Raw genomic sequence first — 21,609 nt, 5'->3', positions numbered from 1 at the left:
GTAATGCACATTGGGGCCAAAAATTCCAGCTACAAATACAAGTTGATGGGGGTGTGAACTGGCAGAGACTGACCAAGAGAGAGATCTTGGAGTCATTGTAGATAACTCACTGAAAATGTCAACGCCATGCTGGGAATTATTAGGAAGGGAATTGAAAACAAACCAGCCAGTATCATAATGCCCCTGTATAAATCGATGGTGGGGTCTCATTTGGAATACTGTGTACAATTCTGGTCACCGCACCTCAAAAAGGATATTATAGCATTGGAAAAATTGCAGAAAAGGGCAACTAGAATTATTCAAGGTTTGGAACACTTTCCCTATGAAGAAAGGTTAAAACGCTTGGGGTTCTTTCGCTTGGAGAAATGTCTACTGTGGGGTGACATGATAGAGGTTTACAAGATTATGCATGGGATGGAGAAAGTAGAGAAAGAAGTCCTTTTTTCCCTTTCTCACAATACAAGAACTCGTGGGCATTCAATGAAATTGCTGAGTAGTCAGGTTAGAACGGATAAAAGGAAGTACTTCTTCACCCAAAGGGTGATCAACATGTGGAATTCACTGCCACAGGAGGTGGCGGCGGCTACAAGCATAGCCAGCTTCAAGAGGGGGTTAGATAAAAAATATGGAGCAGAGGTCCATCAGCAGCTATTAGCCACAGCATATTATTGGAACTGTCTGGGGCAGTGATGCTCTGTATTCTTTGTGCTTGGGAGGGGGGCAAAGTGGAAGGGCTTTTAGCCCCACTTGTGAACCTCCTTTTTTTTTTGGTCACTGTGTGACACAGTGTCAGAGTGTTGGACTGGATGGGTCATTGGCCTGATCCAGCATGGCTTCACTTATGTTCTTATGTGACACACAGTGTTGGACTGGATGGGCCATTGGCCTGATTGAACAGGGTTTCTCTTATGTTCTTATGTGACACAGAGTGTTGGACTGGATGGGCCATTGGCCTGATCCAACAGGGCTTCTCTTATGTTCTTATGTAGTGAGACCCATGCTCTCAGTTCAGGCATGAGTTTATTTATTAACTAGATCCATCCACTGTACTAATTAGAGTCAGTTCTGGTACTTGAAGGCAGAATCGGAAACTGGTTTATTAACCACGGTTAGTCTTAACTAACAGCCCTGTGGCGCAGAGTGTTAAAGCTACAGTACTGCAGTCGGAGCCCTCTGCTCACGACCTGAATTCTATCCCGGTGGAAGCTGGTTCAGATAGCTGGCTCCAGGTTGACTCAGCCTTCCAACCTTCCAAGGTCGGTAAAATGAGTACCCAGCTTGCTGGGGGGAAAGTGGAGATGACTGGGGAAGGCAATGGCAAACCACCACGTAAAAAGTCTGCCTTGAAAACGTTGGGAAAGCAACATCACCCCAGAGTCGAAAACGACTGGTGCTTGCACAGGGGACTACCTTTACCTTTTTTAGTCTTAACTATGGTTTCATGTTAAATACAAATGAAGAAGAAGAAGATGATATTGGATTTATATCCCACATTTCACTCTGAATCTCAGAGTCTCAGAGCGGCTCACAATCTCCTTTATCTTCCTCCCCCACAACAAACACCCTGTGAGGTACATGGGGCTGAGAGAGCTCTCCCAGAAGCTGCCTTTTCAAGGACAGCTCTGCAAGAGCTATGGCTGACCCAAGGCCATTCCAGTGGGTGCATGTGGAGGAGTGGGGAGAAAGAGGTGGAAAGAAATCAACTTTAAATGCATTCTTTGAGCTGCTGGCTGGCTTGACTTGGATAAGTGATTTAAAGAGATGCAATCCATGTGAAAGTACCACATGTGGCTTCTGAGTCACAGTTTGGCCACCCCTGATTTATAACCAAGTTTATTTTGTCCTTCCATGTGCTGGTCTAGTGTGGTGCTTAACTCTGCTTGTGAACTTTTCTTTCTTTTTAATACATGTTTTAATCTTTTTTTTGGGGGGGGGGGGGTCGGGGGGGGGGGAGACAGAGCAAAATGACCTAAAAGTTTCTCTCTGTGTTAAATGCCATCTAGTCATTCTGATTTGTAGAGACGCTATGAATTCATGATCTCTCAAACAACCTATTGTTAAAAGCATTGTTCAAGTCTTGCAAACTGAAGGCCCTTGTGGCTTCCTTTAGTAAGTCAACCCATCTCAGTTTGGTTTAGGATTCCCAAATCCCCCGCCTAGCCGGGGGACCCCCGATTTGGAGCCTTCTCCCCCCGCTCGCCAAAAATCCAGAAAGCGGGGGGGAATGGTGGCCCTTCCCACTACCCCGATCCCAGCAGCTTTTCCTTGCCCTTCCCTTCCCACCCAGCCCCGATCTCAGCAGCCTTTCTTCAGTTTTCCCAGGCTGCTTCCCACCCCCAATCAGCTGGCTGGCGGGAGGGAGGGGAGAGGGAGCCCCGCCTGCAAAGGACCATGTGCCTTTGCACCTCCGGAGGTTTGACTTGAAAGGCTTCAATTTAAGATGGTGTGTCTGTGTTTCTGTGAAGAAGCTGGCAGCAAATGGTGAGTAGAGAGGCCGATCCGCTGCTTCAGACTCGCCAGAAAGGGTTGGGGGAGAAAGGGAAACGTCTTCATTATTCCCTATGTGATCGATTCTCATAGGGTATAATGGGGAATTGTTCTGGAGGTTTCGGGGGCTCTGGGGGAGCTGTTTTTTGAGGTAGAGGCACCAAATTTTCAATATAGTATCTAGTGCCTCTCCCCAAAGTACCCCCCAAGTTTCAAAATGATTGGACCAGGGGGTCCAATTCTATGAGCCCCAAAAGAAGGTGCCCCTATCCGTCATTATTTCCTATGGAAGGAAGACATTTAAAAAGGTGTGCTGTCCCTTTAAATGTGATGGCCAGAACTCCCTTGGAGTTCTATTATGCTTGTCACACCCTTGTTCCTGGCTCCACCCCCAATGTCTCCTGGCTCCACCCCCAAAGTCCCCAGATATTTCTTGAATTGGACTTGGCAACCCTAGCTTGGTTCTTTCTCTTTTTCTATCGCCTTCAGCTTTTCCCAGCAGTTGAGTTTATAGTAAAACACCTCTTGAACACTGAATTGGGACCTCCCAGGTGAGCAAGGCCTGGTTGGGCTGGCTAGAGAAATCCAGTCAGCCCAAGCAGGCTTCACTCACTTGGGGCTCTCCTGGGCCACCCCCCCCCCTCAGTCAAAAGGCCAGCAAGCCGCCCGCCACCCAAAATCACATAAGAAGTGAAGAAAGGGTGGTGCGGGCTTCTCCAGGGGTTAACGAGGGCTGCTGGGGGTGTGGCAAATAGGGTTGCCAAGTCCAATTCAAGAAATATCTGGGGACTTTGGGGGTGGAGCCAGGAGACATTGGGGGTGGAGCCAGGAACAAGGGTGTGACAAGCATAATTGAACTCCAAGGGAGTTCTGGCCATCACATTTAAAGGGACAGCACACTTTTAAAAATGTCTTTCTTTCAAAGAAAATAATGGATAGGGGCACCTTCTTTTGGGGCTCATAGAATTGGACCCCCTTGCCCAATCGCTTTGAAACCTGGGGGGTACTTTGGGGAGAGGCACTAGATACTATACTGAAAATTTGGTGCCTCTGCCTCAAAAAACAGCTTCTCCCAAGCCCCTGAAACCTCCAGTTCAATTGCCCATTATACCCTTTGAGAATCGATCTCCACCTAGGGAATAATGAAGTGCTCAGCAGACGTTTCCCTCCCCCCCACCCCCGTTTCTGGCCACTCTGAAGCGAGGGATTGGCCTCTCTACTCACGAGTTGCTGCCCACTTCCTCAAAGTAACACAGACACACCATCCCAAGAGGAAGCCTTTCAATCGGAGACTGGAGCCTCCGGAGGGCGAAAGTCACATGGTCCTCTGGGGGCGGGAAGGAGCCTGGGAAAACAGAAGAGCCCCCGCTGGGACCTGGGGATTGGCAAGCCTAGTGGCAAAGCCCCTGGTGGCTGGCTGGCTGCCCGCTCTCCTAATCCAGGGATTGTTATACAGCTGCACCTGCTATTCAATGGACAAGGTAGGTGGGGAGGAAGAGGAGGAACCATCAGGAGCTGTGCTCCTGTGAGCTCCTGCTGGATCTGAGGCCTGATCCAATCTATACATAACCAGGGTGCCTCTAGCTTGCGTAAGGTTTGTTCCATACGCTCCTGAGCCTGAGCCTGCGGTTCAAAATGAGCCAGCCCAAAATGACCGCCTGCTGTTCAAGACGTTCAGGACTGCATAGAAGAGACCCTGCGCAAGCTAGAAACATCGTAGTCAAAGGGGGCTTTCCCCGGATGTGCCTCTACATTTCCTCCAAGCTTTTCCTAAAGGCTTGATCAGTTTAATTCCGCAAGATACCTTGGTCCCAAGATGGATTAGGGCCATAGAGGACAGAATTCATTATTACGGCCGTTCAAAACAATATCTCAGTTCTCTTACTTATGATAATGCAAGGGAGACAGTGAAACAGAGAATATTGGACGTTGTCAGACAAAACGACCTCAATGGCACAACCAAATGGAGAGCTCTGAGAACCAATCAACAGGGTGACCCCGATGCCCTACCTATACCGCTTAACAAATAATGGATATAGGAGAACGTTTACTCTAATGAGCGGCCCTGTGGCACAGAGTGGTAAAGCAGCAGTACTGCAGTACTGTGATCTGAACTCTCTGCTCACAACCTGAGTTCGATTCCGGCGGAAGCTGGATTCAGGTAGCCGGCCCAAGGTCGACTCAGCCTTCCATCCTTCCAAGGTCGGTAAAAGGAGTTCTCAGCTTGCTGGGGAGGGGGGAGGAGTGTAAAAGACTGGGGAAGGCAATGGCAAACCACCCTGTAAAAAGTCTGCTGTGAAAACGTTGTGAAAGCGACGTCACCCCAGAGTCGGAAACGACTGGTGCTTGCACGGGACCTTTCCTTTTCTTACTCTTATGAGATGGGATGTTCTCCCTTCTGCGGTGGTGGAGAGAGATACAAAAAGGTGCCATTCCAAGAACGATTATGTCCCTGTTGCAATGATGGTATCAGATCTTTAGTCCATGTCATATTTGACTGTGAGGCTTATAATGATCATCGCAAAGCACTTTCATTTCCAGGGCCATACCTTTTGCCAGGAGTCAAAAACTGCAACTCCTTATGAATCTTCTTGACGTTAAAAACCCTGAGGTTACATACAAATTAGCAAACTTTGGCTGGCTTGCCACAAGAATAAGGAAAACTCTAATAATTAGTCAGGAAATGGCTAAACACCTTTGCCAATCTGTTTGCTGTAATTGCCATGTCCTGTCATATTTGTAGTTTTACGACAGTATTTTATGTCTTTTATGCTTTAATTTTGTATGACTTTACTGTTTTAAATGCTGGCTTTGTTGTTGTTCAGTCGCACAGTCGAGTCCGACTCTTTGCGACCCCATGGACAAAGTCACGCCAGGCCCTCCTGTCTGCCACCATCCTCCAAAGTCTGCACAAATTCATGTTTGTTACATCAGTAATGCTGTCCAGCCATCTCATTTTTTGCCGTCCCCCTCTTCTTTTGCCTTGTGTCTTTCCCAGCATCAGGGTCTTCTCCAGTGAGTGCTCCCTTCTCATTGGGTGGCCAAAGTATTTGAGTTTCAGCTTCAGCATCTGACCTTCCAGGGAACAGTCAGGGTTGATTTCCCTTAGGACTGACTGACTGGATCTTCTTGCAGTCCAAGGGACTCTCGAGTCTTCTCCAATGAGGGTTCCCTTCTCATTTGGTGGCTAAAGGATCTGAGCTTCAGCATCTGACCTTCTAGGGAACAGTCTGGGTTGATTTCCCTTAGGACTGACTGACTGGATTTTTTTGCGGTCCAAGGGACTCTCAAGATTCTTCTCCAGGGAGTGCTCTCTTCTCATTTGGTGGCCAAAGTATTTGAACTTCAGCTTCAGCATCTGACTTTCCAGGGAACAGTCTGTGTTGATTTCCCTTAGGACTGACGGATTTGATCTTCTTGCAGTCCAAGAGACCGTTGCAGTCTAAGGGGCTTAGGCTGTGAATAAACTTAACTCCTCACTCCTCCTCCAAGCTTTTGCTTTGAAATTATATGAACATTTTGATTGCGCAGAAGCTGTCTGCCTAGAAATATCTCCCCTCACAAACTGGCTCAGACCTCCACAAACGGCTTGAAAGTTTGTGGGAAGCTGGTTGCAGTTGACCGACCATGAATTTTTTTTTTAAAATAAACAATTTTTATTAGTAACTTATGGTAGCAAAACTATATCTACAACTTATAAAGACTTAAAGAAAAAAGAAAACAATTTTCTACCCCATGTCTTACTTTTCCCCCACCCCTCCCCCCTACTTGACCCCCGCCAGTGTTATTTACTTAAAGGAAACAAATATTAAAGGTACCCTTAACTGTTAAAAAACCCCCAAAAGTTATATTCTTATTTAAAAAAAACTTAATCATTATCAAAGATTGTCCAATATCCTTTTATTTTCCACTCTTTTTCTACGTATCTTCTGAACTTCTTCCACTCCAACTTAAAGAGTTCCAAATCATAGTCTCTTAATTTTCTTGTTAGTTTGTCCATTTCACTCCATGACATAACTTTTATAATCCAATCCCATTTCTCTGGTATTTTTTCTTGCTTCCACAGCTGCGCATACAATGTCCTAGCAGCTGAGAGCAAGTACCATATTAAAGGTCTGTCTTCTTTTGGAAATTTTTCCATTTGTAATCCCAGCAGAAAAGTCTCTGCCACTTTATTGAATTCATATCCCAAAATCTTAGAAATCTCTTGCTGAATCATTTGCCAAAACATTTTAGCCCTTTCACAAGTCCACCACATATGGTAGAAAGAACCTTCGTGCTATTTACATTTCCAACACCTATCTGGCATCTTGTTGTTCATCTTTGCTAATTTTTTTGGAGTCATATACCATCTATACATCATCTTAAAACAGTTTTCTTTAATACTTTGACATGTTGCGAGTTTCATAGAATTCTTCCACAAATATTCCCAAGATTCCATCTTTATTTCTTTATTTACATTAATTGCCCATTTTATCATTTGAGATTTCACTACTTCATCTTCTGTAGACCATTGTAAAAGTAATTTGTATACTTTTGAAATTAATTTCTCATTATCTCCAAGCAGAACTCTTTCCATTTCTGTTTGCTCTTTCCTTATTCCTTCAGTTTTGATATCATTCTCCACCAAACTTTTTATTTGTTGCATTTGAAACCAATCATATTTGTAACTCAGTTCTTCTGCAGTTTTCAGTTCTATTTTTCCACTTTGTATTTTTAGTAGCTGATTGTATGATAGCCATTTTTCTTTGGCTGTTTTAGCCGTTATCTTTATCACTTCAGCTGGCACTATCCATGAACTTGACTTTGCAACACACCATCTGCCCAAGCTGGATCGTGCCAGTCTCTACTTGCACTCCAATCCCCAATTTGGTGATTCAGCAGGCATCGCTGAGCTCCACACCCCTGCTGAGAGCTCTGAGGAGGGGCCAAATCAGCAGTGCCAAGGCATCGAGATGGCTAATGAAGCATCTTTTGTAAGAGATGTGTAGCAAACTTGGCACACACCAAAAAACAAAGCCAAAACAAAGCAGGCTTTGATTGCTAGATCCGAGTAGAGCTCCACCTCCCTTTCCTTTCCTGGACTACCACAAGGTAAACTGGGGCTACACGAACCTGCAACTTATCTATGGAGCAAGATGGTAAACGTCATGTTGCCTATCTGGCTGCTAATTGTTACCTGGAACTTGTGGCTGTAGTCCAGATGATGCCATGGCATGGAGCCTGAGGTTGTCATACTTTTACAACGTCTCATCCTCAGGCCTTGGATTCAGCATAGGGTTGCCAATCCCCAGGTGGGGGCAGGGGATCCCCCTGTTTGGAGCCCCCCCCCCGCTTTAGGGTCATCAGAAAGTGGGGGGAGGGGAGGGAAATGTCTCCTGGGAACTCTATTATTCCCTATAGAGATTTATTCCCATCGAAAATAATGGAGAATTGATCCGTGGGTATATGGGGCTCTGGGGGGGGGTGTTTTTTGAGGCAGAGGCACCAAATTTTCAGTATAGCATCTAGTGCCTCTCCCCAAAATACCCTCCAAGTTTCAAAACGATTGGACCATGGGGTCCCTATGAGCCCCCCAAAAAGGTGCCCCTATCCTTCATGATTTCGTATAGAAGGAAGGCATTGAAAAGGTGTGCCGTCCCTTTAAATGTGATGGCCAGAACTCCCTTTGGAGTTCAATTATGCTTGTCACAGTCTTGATCTTGGCCCCACCCCTAATGTCTCCTGGCTCCACCCCCAAAGTCTCCTGGCTCCACCCCCAAAGTCCCCAGATATTTCTTAAATTGGACTTGGCAACCCTAATTCAGCAGGAGCTCACAGGAGTACAGTTCTGAACCTTTCTGAGGGTTCCCCCTCTTCCTCCCCACCTACCTTGTCCATTGAATAGGAGGTGCAGCTGCATAACAACCCCTGGATTAGGAGAGCGGGCAGCCAGCCAGCCACCAGGGACTTTGCAATGCCCCCAGCAGCCCTCATTAACCCCTGGAGAAGCCCATGCTACCCTTTCTTCACTTCTTTTTTTTTGTAAAAACAATTTTTATTATTCTACAACATATTATATCACTATTTCATTTACTTCTCTCAAATAAAAGTCAATATGTTGCATCACATTTACCACCTCCCCTCCTCCCTTTCAAGGCTTCCCCAGTGTTACTTACAATATAAAAGAAATAAAGGTAATTTAACATTTAAAAAAAAACTGTTTAAAAAGAAAAAAAGGAACATATTTCTTTATGGTTATTACCTCATTTGATTAATGATCCAATATATTACTAAATTAAGTCATATTATCTATCTTAGTATAATCTTTTAAGAAAGAACAAAATATTTTCTCATACTCTCATTTTAACTATCATTCTTGTCTCAGTAAATTAAAAATAGCTAATAAACAAGTTATCCATTATCAAATATCACCAAGTGTCCTTTCACTCTCCAATGTTCGTCCACATAGTTCTGAAACTTTCGCCATTCATTATTAAATTTTTCCATATCAAGTTCCTTTAGTGTTCTTGTTAATTTGTCCATTTCATTCCAGTGCATAGTTTTCATAAACCAAACCCATTTTTCTGGAACTTTATTTTGCTTCCACAACTGCGCATACAATGTCCATGCAGCTGAAAGCATGTACCAAAGTAATGTTCTGTCTTGCTTCGGAAAATTTTCTATTTGTAATCCCAACAAAAAGATTTCTGGTGCCTTCTTCGCTTTGTATCCCAAAATCTTTGACATTTCTTGCTGGATCATTTGCCAATATTGTACAGCCCTTTCACAAGTCCACCACATATGGTAGAAGGACCCTTCATGTTTTTTTACATTTCCAACATCGATCAGACATCTGATTTTTTGTTTTCGACAGGTTTTTTTGGTGTCATATACCATCTATACAACATTTCGTAACAATTTTCTTTTATGTTATTACATGTCGATATTTTCATAGAGTCCTTCCACAAATATTCCCATTGTTCCATCTGAATTTCCTTGTTTATATTAAGTCCGGCTCCAAAAATGTTCCCTGGCAGTTCTCTCTGCCCATGACCAAGAACCCTACTGGTAAATAGGCTTGCCAATCCTCAGGTCCCAGCGGGTTCTTCCGCTTTCCCAGGCTCCTTCCTGCCCCCAGTCAGCTGGCTGGTGTGGGGAAGCCCTGCCCCCAAAGCCACCATGTGACTTTTCCCCTCCAGAGGCTCCAGTCTCCGATTGGAAAGGCTTCCTCTTGGGATGGGGTGTCTGTGTTACTTGGAAGAAGTTGTCTGCAACTCATGAGTAGAGAGGCCAATCCCTCACTTCAGAGTTGCCAGAAATGGGGTGGGGGGGGAGGGAAAGGGGAGGGAAATGTCTGCTGAGCACTTCATTATTCCCTATTTGGAAATCGATTCTCATAGGGTATAATGGGGAATTGATCTCGAGGTTTTTGAGGCTCTGGAGGAACTGTTTTTTGAGATAGAGGCACCAAATTTTCAGTATAGTATCTAGTGCCATGCCCCAAAGCACCCCCCAAGTTTCAAAATGATTGGACCAGGGGGCCCAATTCTATGAGCCCCAAAAGAAGGTGCCCCTATCCTTCATTATTTCCTATGGAAGGAAGACATTTAAAAAGATGTGCTGTCCCTTTAAATGTGATGGCCAGAACTCCCTTGGAGTTCTATTATGCTTGTCACACCCTTGTTCCTGGCTCCGCCCCCAATGTCTCCTGGCCCCACCCCCAAAGTCCCCAGATATTTCTTGAATTGGACTTGGCAACTCCGCCCCGATGTCTCCTGGCTCCAACCCCAAAGTCTCCTGGCTCCACCCCCAAAGTCCCCAGATATTTCTTGAATTGGACTTGGCAAGCCTACTGGTGAATATGAAGCAGCCTAGATTGTCTGGCTTTAACACTTCTCTTCGCTCTTTTGACCCAATGGCAGTTGGCTAAGATCTATGGAAAAATTTATATTCTGTGGCTGGGTTCCCAAGCGGCTGTGGTGCTTTCTGGATATGAAGCAGTGAAAGAAGGGCTGATAAACCACGCGGAAGATTTCTCCGACCGACCGGTGTCCAGTGCAACGAAAGCCGTATTAAAAGAAAAAGGTAGGTTGCTTTGAAACGGAAAAAAGATTTTGCTTGTCTCCTCGCTGGAGGCACATCAAGCACCACAGAAGAAAATAAACGTTCCCAGTGAAAAGAAATTGTTTTTCTAAAAATGTTTCAGTCGCCTGAAGGATTTTTCTTCCAGCTGGGGAAATGTGGAAATGGAAACTGCGCTGCATTTACCAAACAGGTAATGAGAGAATGTGGTGCAATAATCGTTTGCAGAGGTGGAATTCTAGCAGCAGCTCCTTTGCATATTAGGCCACACACCCCTGATATAGCCAATCCTCCGAGAGTTTACAAGGCTCTTTTTTGTAAGCTCTTGGAGGATTGGCTACATCAGGGGTGTGTGGCTTAAAATGCAAAGGAGATTCTGCTAGAATTCCACCCCTGGCTATGGGCCTGAACTGATCTGTCTATACTTTCTAGCTCTACTGCCCATCTGAAGCACCATTATGTTGTATACAAAAAAGCATTGCATACTCCTTCCCTGTTAGGGTTGCCAAGTCCAATTCCAGAAATATCTGGGGACTTTGGGGGTGGAGCCAGGAGACACTGGGGTGGAGCTAGGAGCAAGGGTGTGACAAGCACAATTGAACTCCTTCCCTCCACACTCCCCTTCTCCGATTCCACCCCAGAGGCAGAGCGGAGCCGGCGACGCCGCCGCGCAGCTGCCGCCTCTTCCCCGCCCCACCGCAGCCGCTCCTCCGAGATGGGCCCAGCCTGAGCCCATCTCGGAGGAGCAGCCACGGAGCAGCCGAGGCGAACCAGAGAAGGGGAGGGGAGGGTGGAGGCAGGCCAGGAGCGTGGCGAGCCACGAGTCCGGGTCCTAGAAGGACCCAGACTCGTGGCCCACCATGCTCCTGGCCCGCCCCCCCCCGACTCCACCTCAGAGGTGGAGCGGGCGATGCCGCCGCGCCACTGCCGCCCCCTCCCTGCCCCATCCCAGCTTCTCCTTCGAGATGGGCCCAGCCTGAGCCCATCTCGGAGGAGCAGCCACGGTGAAGTGGAGAAGAGGCGGCAGCCGCGCAGCGGCGTCGCCTGCTTCGAGATGGGGCAGCTCGCCATGCTCCTTGGCGCCGTTTCCCCCCTCCCCCCGCTTCCATTTTTTGGGGAGCGGGGGAAGAGGCTGGAAATTCTGGGGTCCCCCGCCAGGGCGGGAGGGTTGGGAAGCCCATTCCCTGTTGATGTGGTCAGGGCTTTTTTTGCAGCAGGAACTCCTTTGCATAGTAGTCCACACACCCCTGATGTAGCCAATCCTCCCGGAGCTTACAGTAGGCCCTGTAATAAGAGCCCTGTAAGCGAAACATCAGGTCTCACAATGTCAAGACCACGGCCATACAGCCCGGAAAATCTACAACTAATCCTAAAATCCCATTATGCTATTTATCCCAAGCACTATGCTGTTTTCTCAACCTGAAAGTTGGAGATATGCTATCTGACCCACTGTGTATTTACAGGGAACACATACCTTTCTCCAGTGGACCCACACGAATCTTTGAATAATTAAAAGTGAGAGGGAGGGAGAGATAGCTTTGCTTGATATTTGTGTTTTTGAAGAATACAGAGATTATCAGAGATGGCCCTCATCAGAGATGCAACCAACAGGTTGAAATTAAATCAAGAGTTTTCGGCAGGGCTTTTTGTGTAACAAGAACACCTTTTGAGCATTAGGCCGCATGCCCCTGATGTGGCCAATCCTCCAAGAGCTTTCAATAGGCCCTGTATTAAGAGCCCTGTAAGCTTTTGGAGGATTGGCTACATCAGGGGCGCATGGCCTAATATGCAAAGGAGTTCCTACTACAAAAAATCCCCTGGTTTTCGGCTAAACATAGGATTGCCAAGTCCAATTCAAGAAATATCTGGAGACTTTGGGGGTGGAGCCAGAAGACTTTGGGGGTGGAGCCAGGAGACATTGGGGGCAGAGCCAGGAACAAGGGTGTGGCAAGCATCATTGAACTCCAAGGGAGTTCTGGCCCTCACATTTAAAGGGACAGCACACCTTTTTAAATGTCTTCCTTCCATAGGAAATAACGAAGGACAGGGGCACCTTCTTTTGGGGCTCATAGAATTGGACCAGATCTAATACAGGGCCTATTGAAAGCTCTTGGAGTAGGTGTCACTGGGTGTATGTGGGGGAGGTGTTTGCGAATTCCCTGCATTGTGCAGCAAGTTGGGTTAGGTGACCCTGGATGTCCCTTCCAAGTCCATGATTATACATTCAGGACCAGATTCTGTATCACCACAGGATTTCTTGCTAGGTTCTTATAGAATGGGTAAAGAGCCAGTGAGGTATAGCGGTTAAGAGAAGTGGAACTCTCATCTTGAGAACTTGGTCTGATTCTCCACCCCTTTCCATTAAGCTTGCTGGGTGACCTTGGGCCAGTCACGGTTCTCGCAGAACTCCCTCTGCCCTGTTGTGGCTGAGAGGAAGGGAATGTGGTATTGTAAACCTTTTAGAGACTCCGTAAGGTTCAGGAATATCCTGTATCTCTATGGGTTTTACCATAGAGTTTTGGGGAAATCCTAGAGCACTGAATGACGTGGTAACATGTCCAGTTAGGCAACTGGAAGTGACATTGGATTGATGCCATTTTGGCATGCCTGCTATCCACCCCCAGTCTCCCAGGGAGTGTCTGGGCTGGTCTGGCAAGCCTCCTTCCTCTCACACTCCCATATATGTTCATTTGGGGTTATGACTGATCTCCAGATTAGAAAGATCCATTCCCCCTTGGAGGAAGTGGCAGCTTCAGAGGGAAGACTCTGTGGAATCTTATCCCCGTGGAATTCCTGCCTTTTCCCAAGCTCTGCACGTTGTACGCATTCAAAGCACAAAGTGGATTGAAAGTGCATTATTTAGGGTGTGTGATTGCAGCCATGGGCTGGTTATTATGTGTAAGAAAGAACATTTATTTATTTATCTTAGATAATTTATATTCCTCCCTTTCCCAGACGGGCTCAGGGTGGATGACAACATTTTAAAACAGTAAAACAGCCATTAAAACCAATAAAAGTAGACAATACAATAAAAATAGACAATTTATTGTAGACAATGAAGGATTGGCTACATCAGGAGGTGTGGCCTAATATGCAAAGGAGTTCCTGCTACAAAAGAAGCCCTGCCCACTTGGTTCAGTAAAAGGGGGGAAGGAATGACTGCCAATGACCCCATGATTTGAGAGAGAGTTAACACTGTTTATTAACAATTAAAACTGCATCGTAGAAACTTTTAATCATCACATTCCAGTATGCAGCATACAGAATTAATCACGGTAAGCAAATACCCTAATGAAGGTGCATTGAATAGAAGATGCAGCTTGGTAGACAATACAATACAAGAACATTTTTGGCGACATGAATCGTTTGGTGCTGCTGTTAGTATCTTTTGGAGGTGTGCAAAATACAGAATTTGGGGGAATTTGTGATTTACTGCATTAGGAAAGGAAAGGTTCCTTGTGCAAGCACCAGTCGCTTCCGACTCTGGGGTGACGTTGCTTTCACAATGTTTTCACAGCAGACTTTTTACGGGGTGGTTTGCCATTGTCCCCCAGTCATCTACGCTTTCCACCCAGCGAGCTGGGTACTCATTTTACCGACCTCGGAAGGATGGGAGGCTGAGTCGACCTTGAGCCGGCTATCTGAAAACCCAGCTTCTGCCTGGAATCGAACTCAGGTCATTAGCAGAGCTTAGGACTGCAGTACTGCAGCTTTAACACTCTGCGCCACGGGACTCTTGTCATTATTGCATTAACAATATGCCAAATATTAGTTTTACCTTATAATCCAAATTTATATCATTGGATTGCATTAAAGGTTATGTCGTTCTGTCAGATTTAGAATCTGTTTTAATCCTTCTTGAGAGTGCTACATTAATCCTTGTTTTTTGATGCGTGGAGGGGGGACGGGACACATCCACCAGCTCCAAAAGATTCTGTTTTGGGAAATGTATTGCTTATTAAAGTATCTTATCATCAAAGATCATTAAGAAACTCTTGATATTTGAAATAGATTTATGGGGCGTTGAGCTGTGATAATAATTTTCTGGAACAATAAGGCCAGACTTGGAGAAATAATTTCTCCTTACATTTACTATGAGTTACTCCAAGCAATATGTGTTCAGTATTTATATTTTGAGGAATTTACAGAATTCATGGGTAGGAAAAGCAATGTGGTATTGCCTGATCTCATCAGACTTTGGAAGCTTATCAAGGTGGGTACGTGGAAGAGAGGTCACCAAAGAAGACCAAAGCAGAGGAACGGAATGGGAAAGCATCTTTGCTTCTCATTTGCCTTGAAAGCTCCTTGCTGGGGGAGGCTAAGCAGGGCCAGTACTTGGATGATTGACCTTCACGGAAGGCTCTGCAGAGGAAGGCTATGGCCAACCACCCCTGCTTCTCACTTGCCTCGAAAGCCCCTTGCTGGGGCAAGCTAATCAAGGTCAGTACTTGGATAGTAGACCTTCATGTAGACCTTCAAGGAAGACCTGCAGAGGAAGGCAGTGGCCAACCCACTTCTGCTTCCCACTTGCCCTGAAAGCTCCTTGCTGTAGGAAGCTAAGCAAGGTTGGTATATGGATGGAAGACAACCAAGGAAGGCTCATCAGAAGAAGGCAATGGCCAACCACCTCTGCTTCTCCCTTGCCTTGGAAGCCCCTTGCTAAGGGAAGCTAAGCAGTGTTGGTATATGGATGGATGACCATCAAAGAAGGCTCTGCAGAGGAAGGCAATGCCAACCTGTAAGCGTTTGGAAGATTGGCTACACCAGGGGTGCATATTCAAAGGAATTCCTGCTACAAAAAATCCCCTGGTTTTTCAGCTAAACGTGAGGAAGAGCTTCCTGACAGAGTGGTTCCTCAGTGGAACACCTCTGCTTTGAAAGCCCCTTGCTGCATGAAGCTAAGCAGAGTTGGTATAGGAATGGATGACCACCAAGGAAGGCTCTGCAGAGGAAGGCAATGGCCAACCACCTCCGCTTCTCACTCGTCTTGAAAGATCTATGCCAGAATCACCCTAAGTCATCTGCAACTTGACAGTGCATTACACACTCACAGAATTAACATTATTATAAATATTTGTTTATTTATCAAAATAGCTATGTAATAGCTGGGGCCGTGTTATGATGATGGGATCACATTAATAATATATTCTCTCTGCGTCTCTGTGTTGTTAATCAAACTGTATGGCTCATGCTATAACAATTCAGTGAGCAGGCAATCCTAATTCACGCTCGGCTTGTCTTCTTGGTTTAATGATCAGGATATTCCTTATGTGTAGTCCATGTGTCTCGGTGAATCAGTGTTAGATATGCATTATGGGTTACTCAGACAACGAGATCTGTATTTTGCATCCATCTACATTTATGAATTAAACATGCCCCGCCAAAAGAGGAGGAGATAGTTTGTACTTGATAATTTCACACGGATTCTTGATTGCTTTAGGTATTATATTGTCCAACGGCCACACGTGGAAGCAACAAAGGAAGTTTGGGCTGGTCACCATGCGGAAACTGGGACTGGGGAAGAGAGGCATGGAGAACCAAATAGAAGAGGAGGCCTATCAGCTGGTTGAGACTTTTGCACGTGCAAAAGGTATGTGCTTACAGGAGATTATGCAGGCATATGAGATGGACTGTCTCTCATGGTAGTCCCTACCTGCATTTTCACAGCGCTTCAAATGATTAACATGGCCCTGTCCTTATGGAAGAGCGAAACGTTTTGATTCCTCCTGCCTCCTGAACTGAATCAGTGGGCACAGGTTACTGCTAAATCTATGTTCCCATGAAGCTCCCGAGAATGTTCCTGAATACCTTTTGGAATTCAACCTGAGATGTGTAAGCACATCTGGTGATGTCAGGGGTGTGCGGCATAGACAGATGAGTTGTGCTAATGAGCTCCAGCACCTCTTTTTCTTCAAAATGACCCCTGGTTAACACCCTTTTTAAAAAATGTTATTTTTCAGGGCAGCCCATGGACCCTTCATTACCCATCAGAAATTCTGTCGCTAATGTGATCTGTGCTGTGGCTTTTGGACACCGCTTTTCCATGGATGATGAAGAATTCCTCAAGTTGAAGGAAGCTGTTGAGTTTATCTTAGACTACAGCACTAGTTTAATTAATATTGTGAGTAGTTTTTTTCTTTTGCACTGAGTCGGAATGTTTTCGTCTTCCAGAAGCCCTGCTCTTTCATTAATTCAGCATTCTCCTGGGGACACCTTTAGACATTATCAATCGCATTATATCATGATGTCGAAGAAATAATAGCCGAAAACATGTTGGTTTATAGCAGGGATAGGGAATGTCTGTCCCAAGGGCTGTTTACGGCCCTTGAGATCACTTGGTCTGGCCCTAAGGGATTGCTGGGCCACCCATGCCACATGGCAGCCTCCCTGGGACCCGGCTGGCCAGTGAGGATCATGAGATGCAGCCGCACTGTGCAGCGGCCTCCCTGGGGCCTGGTTGGCCAGCCAGGATCACTGCGGGGCCTGGAAAAGTCACTGTCACAGTTCAGGTAAGTTTCCCCCTCATTTCTTTATTTCCCTTTATTTCTATTTCTTCTCCCCATTTCTTTGTTTCCCGTATTTCCCCTTTTTTATTTCCCTTTGTTTCCCCCAATTCTTTATTTCCCTTTCTTCCCCTTCTTTATTTTCCTTATTGCCCTTTCTTCCCCCATTTCTTTATTTCCATTTCTTTCCATTTTTTCCCCACCTTTCTTTATTTTCCTTTATTTCCATTTTATTCCCCCATTTCTTTATTTCCCTCTCTTCCCCACATTTCTTTATTAATCTTTCTTCTTCCCTTTATTTCTCTTTCTTTCAATTTCTTCCCCCCATTTCTTTATTTCCCTTTTTTCCCATTTCTTCCCTCCATTTCTTTATTTCCCTTCATTCTCCTTTCTTTCCCCCTTTCTTTATTTTCCTTTATTTCCCAGCTACCACCAGTTCAATTTGCACTTGATTATCCCAGATAGTGTGACCTAATATGCTAACATTAGGGGACGTGGTCTAATATGCTAATGAGTTCCTGCTGGGATTTTTCTACCAAAAAAAGCCCTGGACCTAGGCATTTGCCTAGGGCGGTGGGTCGAGGTGTGTGTGTGTGTGCCAAATTAGGCTCTCCGCACATGACTTCAAATAGAAAAACAATTATTTGCATTAATTTTGCCGGCCTGAATTGTTCTCCCTTGGCGGAGCACTGTTTTTTAAGCTGATAATTTTGTATGGCCCGCGAATGATATTATAAATATTCAAATGACCCTTGGCAGAAAAAAGGTTCCCCACCCCTGCTTTATGGTCTGTGATTCTGAGACGTCCATTGCCAGTGATGGAGTCTTCCTTTCATGTTTCCTGCAGTTGTATGAAATTTTCCCATGGCTCGTGAAAATTATCCCAGGGCCTCAAAAGAAAGCAACTTACTTCACAGAAGTCGTGCTGGATTTTGCCAGGAAGGAGATAGCAAACCACAAGGAGAATCAGGCTTTGTACGAGCCACAGGATTTTACAGATTACTATCTATCACAAATAAAAAGAGTAAGTGCTGGGTTTGTATTCTGCTCCTCTGAGCCATTTCTACACGCCCCTCTTCTCATGGAACAGTAGCAACTGGCAGGCCACTAACAGGATCATATAAGCCTCATACACAGGGCCATAGCCAGGATTGTAAAAGTGAGGAGGGGGGCTTTTTAAAAAGTTGGGAGACACCCTTTTCCTCCACTGCAGGGCTTGTCACTTTTCAGATGCTTTCTGGGGTTGGGGCAAAATCTGGAGGCTCTGAATGTGGCCAAGTTGAGGCAGCCAACCCTAAAACTTTGGAGTCAAGAAGGGACTGCACCTTGTGTGCAAGCAGAGGGGTTTCCTTCCGCCTCTTTCTCCCCCACCGCAGTGCTTTGCAGCCAGCAGCCCCATCCACCCCTCCCCCTGCCCATTCAACGTGACTTCCTTCGCTTCCCACTCCCCCGCCTGCTGCTTTTGCTGCTGCAGTGAACTGTGCCTTGCTCAGTTCTCCCAGTTCCTGCTGCTGCTGCTGCTGACGCTTCATTGGCTCAGCCATGGCAAAAAAAAAAAGAAAAAACACCCTTTGCCCCGGAAGGCCCCCTGGGAGTTAGGGGCAATGCCCTCACGGAGCCCCCTGTGGCTACGGGCCTGCTCACACATAATGTTTTAATTTCAGTCCCTTCCATCCAATATATCCTCCATATCTGGGCTTTCTTTTGCATATTAGGCCACACCCCCGATGCCAAGCCAGCCAGAACTGCATTCCTGTACGTTCCTACAAAAAAAAGAGGCCCTGCTCCATGCTCAAGTAAACAATATAATAGTAAACAATATAATAGAAAGTAAACAATATAATAGAACCAATCCACTTGGGACTTTTCTGCATTCTCATTTTCCTTGCTTTTAAGTTCCTGCTTCTTGATTTTTTTCCCTGTTCAGCACATGTTTTGCTCCCTCTAGTGGTCAATTCGATATTACATCTGCCATAAAAACCTGCAGGTTAATTCTGCAGGGAGATATGTCAGACATAAACCAGTGTATTATTGGATCGACCACTAGAGGGAGCAAAACACAAGCAGAACAGAGCTCCCTGCCCTGAAGAAACAGGAATTTACAAATGGAGTACGGAGCTCTAGAATGGAGAGGGACTTTATAGACAATCAAAGCTCATCCCAGCTTCCATGCAAGAAGTATAAAGCAGGGGTGGCCAATGGTAGCTCTCCAGATGTTTTTTGCCTACAACTCCCATCAACCCCAGCCAGCATGGCCAATGGCTGGGGCTGATGGGAGTTGTAGGCAAAAAAAAATCTGGAGAGCTACTGTTGGCCACCCCTGGTATAAAGCATTCTCACAAATGATTGTCCAACTTTCTTCTTGAAGACTTCTAGAGAGGAAGACACCCCCGCTTAGGTTACTGATTGCATTGCCAAAATGCTCTTAATGCTTCTTTTAATGCTTATTCTGCCCTAACGAGGATGGCCCAGACTAGCTCAATCCTATTAGATCTTGGAAGCTAAGCAGGCTGGCAATCTTACTACGTGGATGGGAGACTATCAAGGAAGTTCAGGGTTACCAGGCAGAGGCAGACAATGGGAAACCACCTCTGAACATCTCATGCCATGAAAACCCTACAGGGTCGCCATAAGTTGGCTGCAGCTTGATGGGACTTTTCACCACCAATACTTCTTCTCAGGGTTTCTTTTTCTAGCAGGAGCTGCTCTGCATATTAGGCCACACCTCCCCTGAGGTAGCCAATCCTCCAAGAGCTTAGAGGGCTCTTAGAACAGGACCTACTGTAAGCTCCAGGAGGATTGGCTACCTGAGGGGTGTGGCCTAATATGCAGAGGAGCTCCTGCTAGAAAAAGAGCCCTGCTTACAGGGATCTTCTTTCAGGGCCTACTGTCAGCTCCAGGAGGACTGGCCACATCAGGGGGGTATAGCCTAATATGCAAAGGAGTTCCTGCTACAAAAGTCAGCCTCCCCCCCCCCCCTCCCCACCAGTTTCTTCTGTACAGTTTTATTACAATCTCAGATCCAGGGTTAGTGAGTCCAGTTTGCCAAATCCATGCCACAACATCCCTTTCTTTTATTTTCCTCCCAGGAGTCATTAGGAAGTGCCTTGACGAACAACAGTAAATTTCTCATAAACTCAATTTCCTTTCTCCCGTTGCCAACGACAGAGCAAGAACGACCCCGATTCTACATTCAACGAAGAGAACTTGGCTCAATGCATTTTTGACTTCTTTGTGGCTGGGACAGATACAACCACCACCACTCTGGAATGGGCAGTGCTCCTGATGGCTGTTTACCCAGCTGTCCAAGGTGAGAGAGGTTTTGTGTGTTCTGAGCAAGGCGCCGCTTTATCCTCATAGAAAAGATTCCCCCTTCCCCCTGCTATTTCCCGGTTTCTGCAATTATTTTAAGATTTCACATTAGGTAGATAATTAGCATGCCTGACCTGGGTAGCCCAGGCTTAAGGTAGTCCCCTGTGCAAGCACCAGTCGTTTCGGACTCTGGACCGACGTTGCATCATGACGTTTCCTATAGGGTTATCTACCTTAGCCCAAAGGAGCCCCGTGGCGCAGAGTGGTAAAGCTGCAGTACTGCAGTCGGAGTCCTCTGCTCACAACTTGAGTTCGATCCCGGCAGAAGCTGGGTTCAGGTAGCTGGCTCAAGGTTGACTCAGCCACACATCCTTCCGAGGTCGATAAAATGAATACCCAGCTTGCTGGGGGGAAAGCGTAGATGACTGGGGAAGGCAATGGCAAACTACCCCGTAAAAATGTCTGTCATGAAAACATCATGATGTGACGTCACCCCAGAGTCGGAAACGACTGGTGCTCGCACAGGGGACTACCTTTACTTTTTTTTTTTAACTGTAGCCCAAGCTAGCTCTAATTAGATCTCAGATGATTAGAAGAAGACCGTAGATTTATACCCCACCCTTCTCTCTGAATCAGAGTCTCAGAGCGGCTTACAATCTCCTTTATCTTCTTCCCCCACAACAGCCACCCTGTGAGGTGGGTGGGGCTGAGAGAGCTCTCCCAGAAGCTGCCAAGGACAACTCCTACAAGAGCTATGGCTGACCCAAGACCATTCCAGCAGCTGCAAGTGGAGGAGCGGGGAATCAAACCCGGTTCTCCCAGATAAGAGTCCATGCACTTAACCACTACACCAAACTGACCCAAGGCCATTCCAGCAGCTGCAAGTGGAGGAGTGGGGAATCAAACCCGGTTCTCCCGGATAAGAGTCCATGCACTTAACCACTACACCAAACTGACCCAAGGCCATTCCAGCAGCTGCAAGTGGAGGAGCGGGGAATCAAACCCGGTTCTCCCGGATAAGAGTCCATGCACTTAACCACTACACCAAACTGACCCAAGGCCATTCCAGCAGCTGCAAGTGGAGGAGCGGGGAATCAAACCCGGTTCTCCCAGATAAGAGTCCATGCACTTAACCACTACACCAAACTGACCCAAGGCCATTCCAGCAGCTGCAAGTGGAGGAGTGGGGAATCAAACCCGGTTCTCCCGGATAAGAGTCCATGCACTTAACCACTACACCAAA

General features: G+C 46.2%; 1 protein-coding gene across 1 annotated transcript in view; it reads left to right on the top strand.

Moving 5' to 3' along the window:
* Positions 1-21,609, top strand: part of LOC132574457 (cytochrome P450 2J2-like) — a 49,473-nt gene that overhangs the window by 15,396 nt on the left and 12,468 nt on the right. The window contains exons 2-6 of the mRNA XM_060242812.1: positions 10,392-10,554; positions 15,992-16,141; positions 16,512-16,672; positions 17,902-18,078; positions 20,223-20,364. Of these exons, the coding sequence (XP_060098795.1) occupies positions 10,392-10,554; positions 15,992-16,141; positions 16,512-16,672; positions 17,902-18,078; positions 20,223-20,364 (793 nt within the window). The remainder of the gene's footprint in view (positions 1-10,391; positions 10,555-15,991; positions 16,142-16,511; positions 16,673-17,901; positions 18,079-20,222; positions 20,365-21,609) is intronic.

The sequence above is a fragment of the Heteronotia binoei genome, chromosome 6, assembly GCF_032191835.1.
Source record: "Heteronotia binoei isolate CCM8104 ecotype False Entrance Well chromosome 6, APGP_CSIRO_Hbin_v1, whole genome shotgun sequence".
Classification (NCBI taxonomy): domain Eukaryota; kingdom Metazoa; phylum Chordata; class Lepidosauria; order Squamata; family Gekkonidae; genus Heteronotia; species Heteronotia binoei.
Note: the sequence above shows the minus strand (reverse complement) of the source record. Positions and strands in the feature narration are given on the sequence as shown.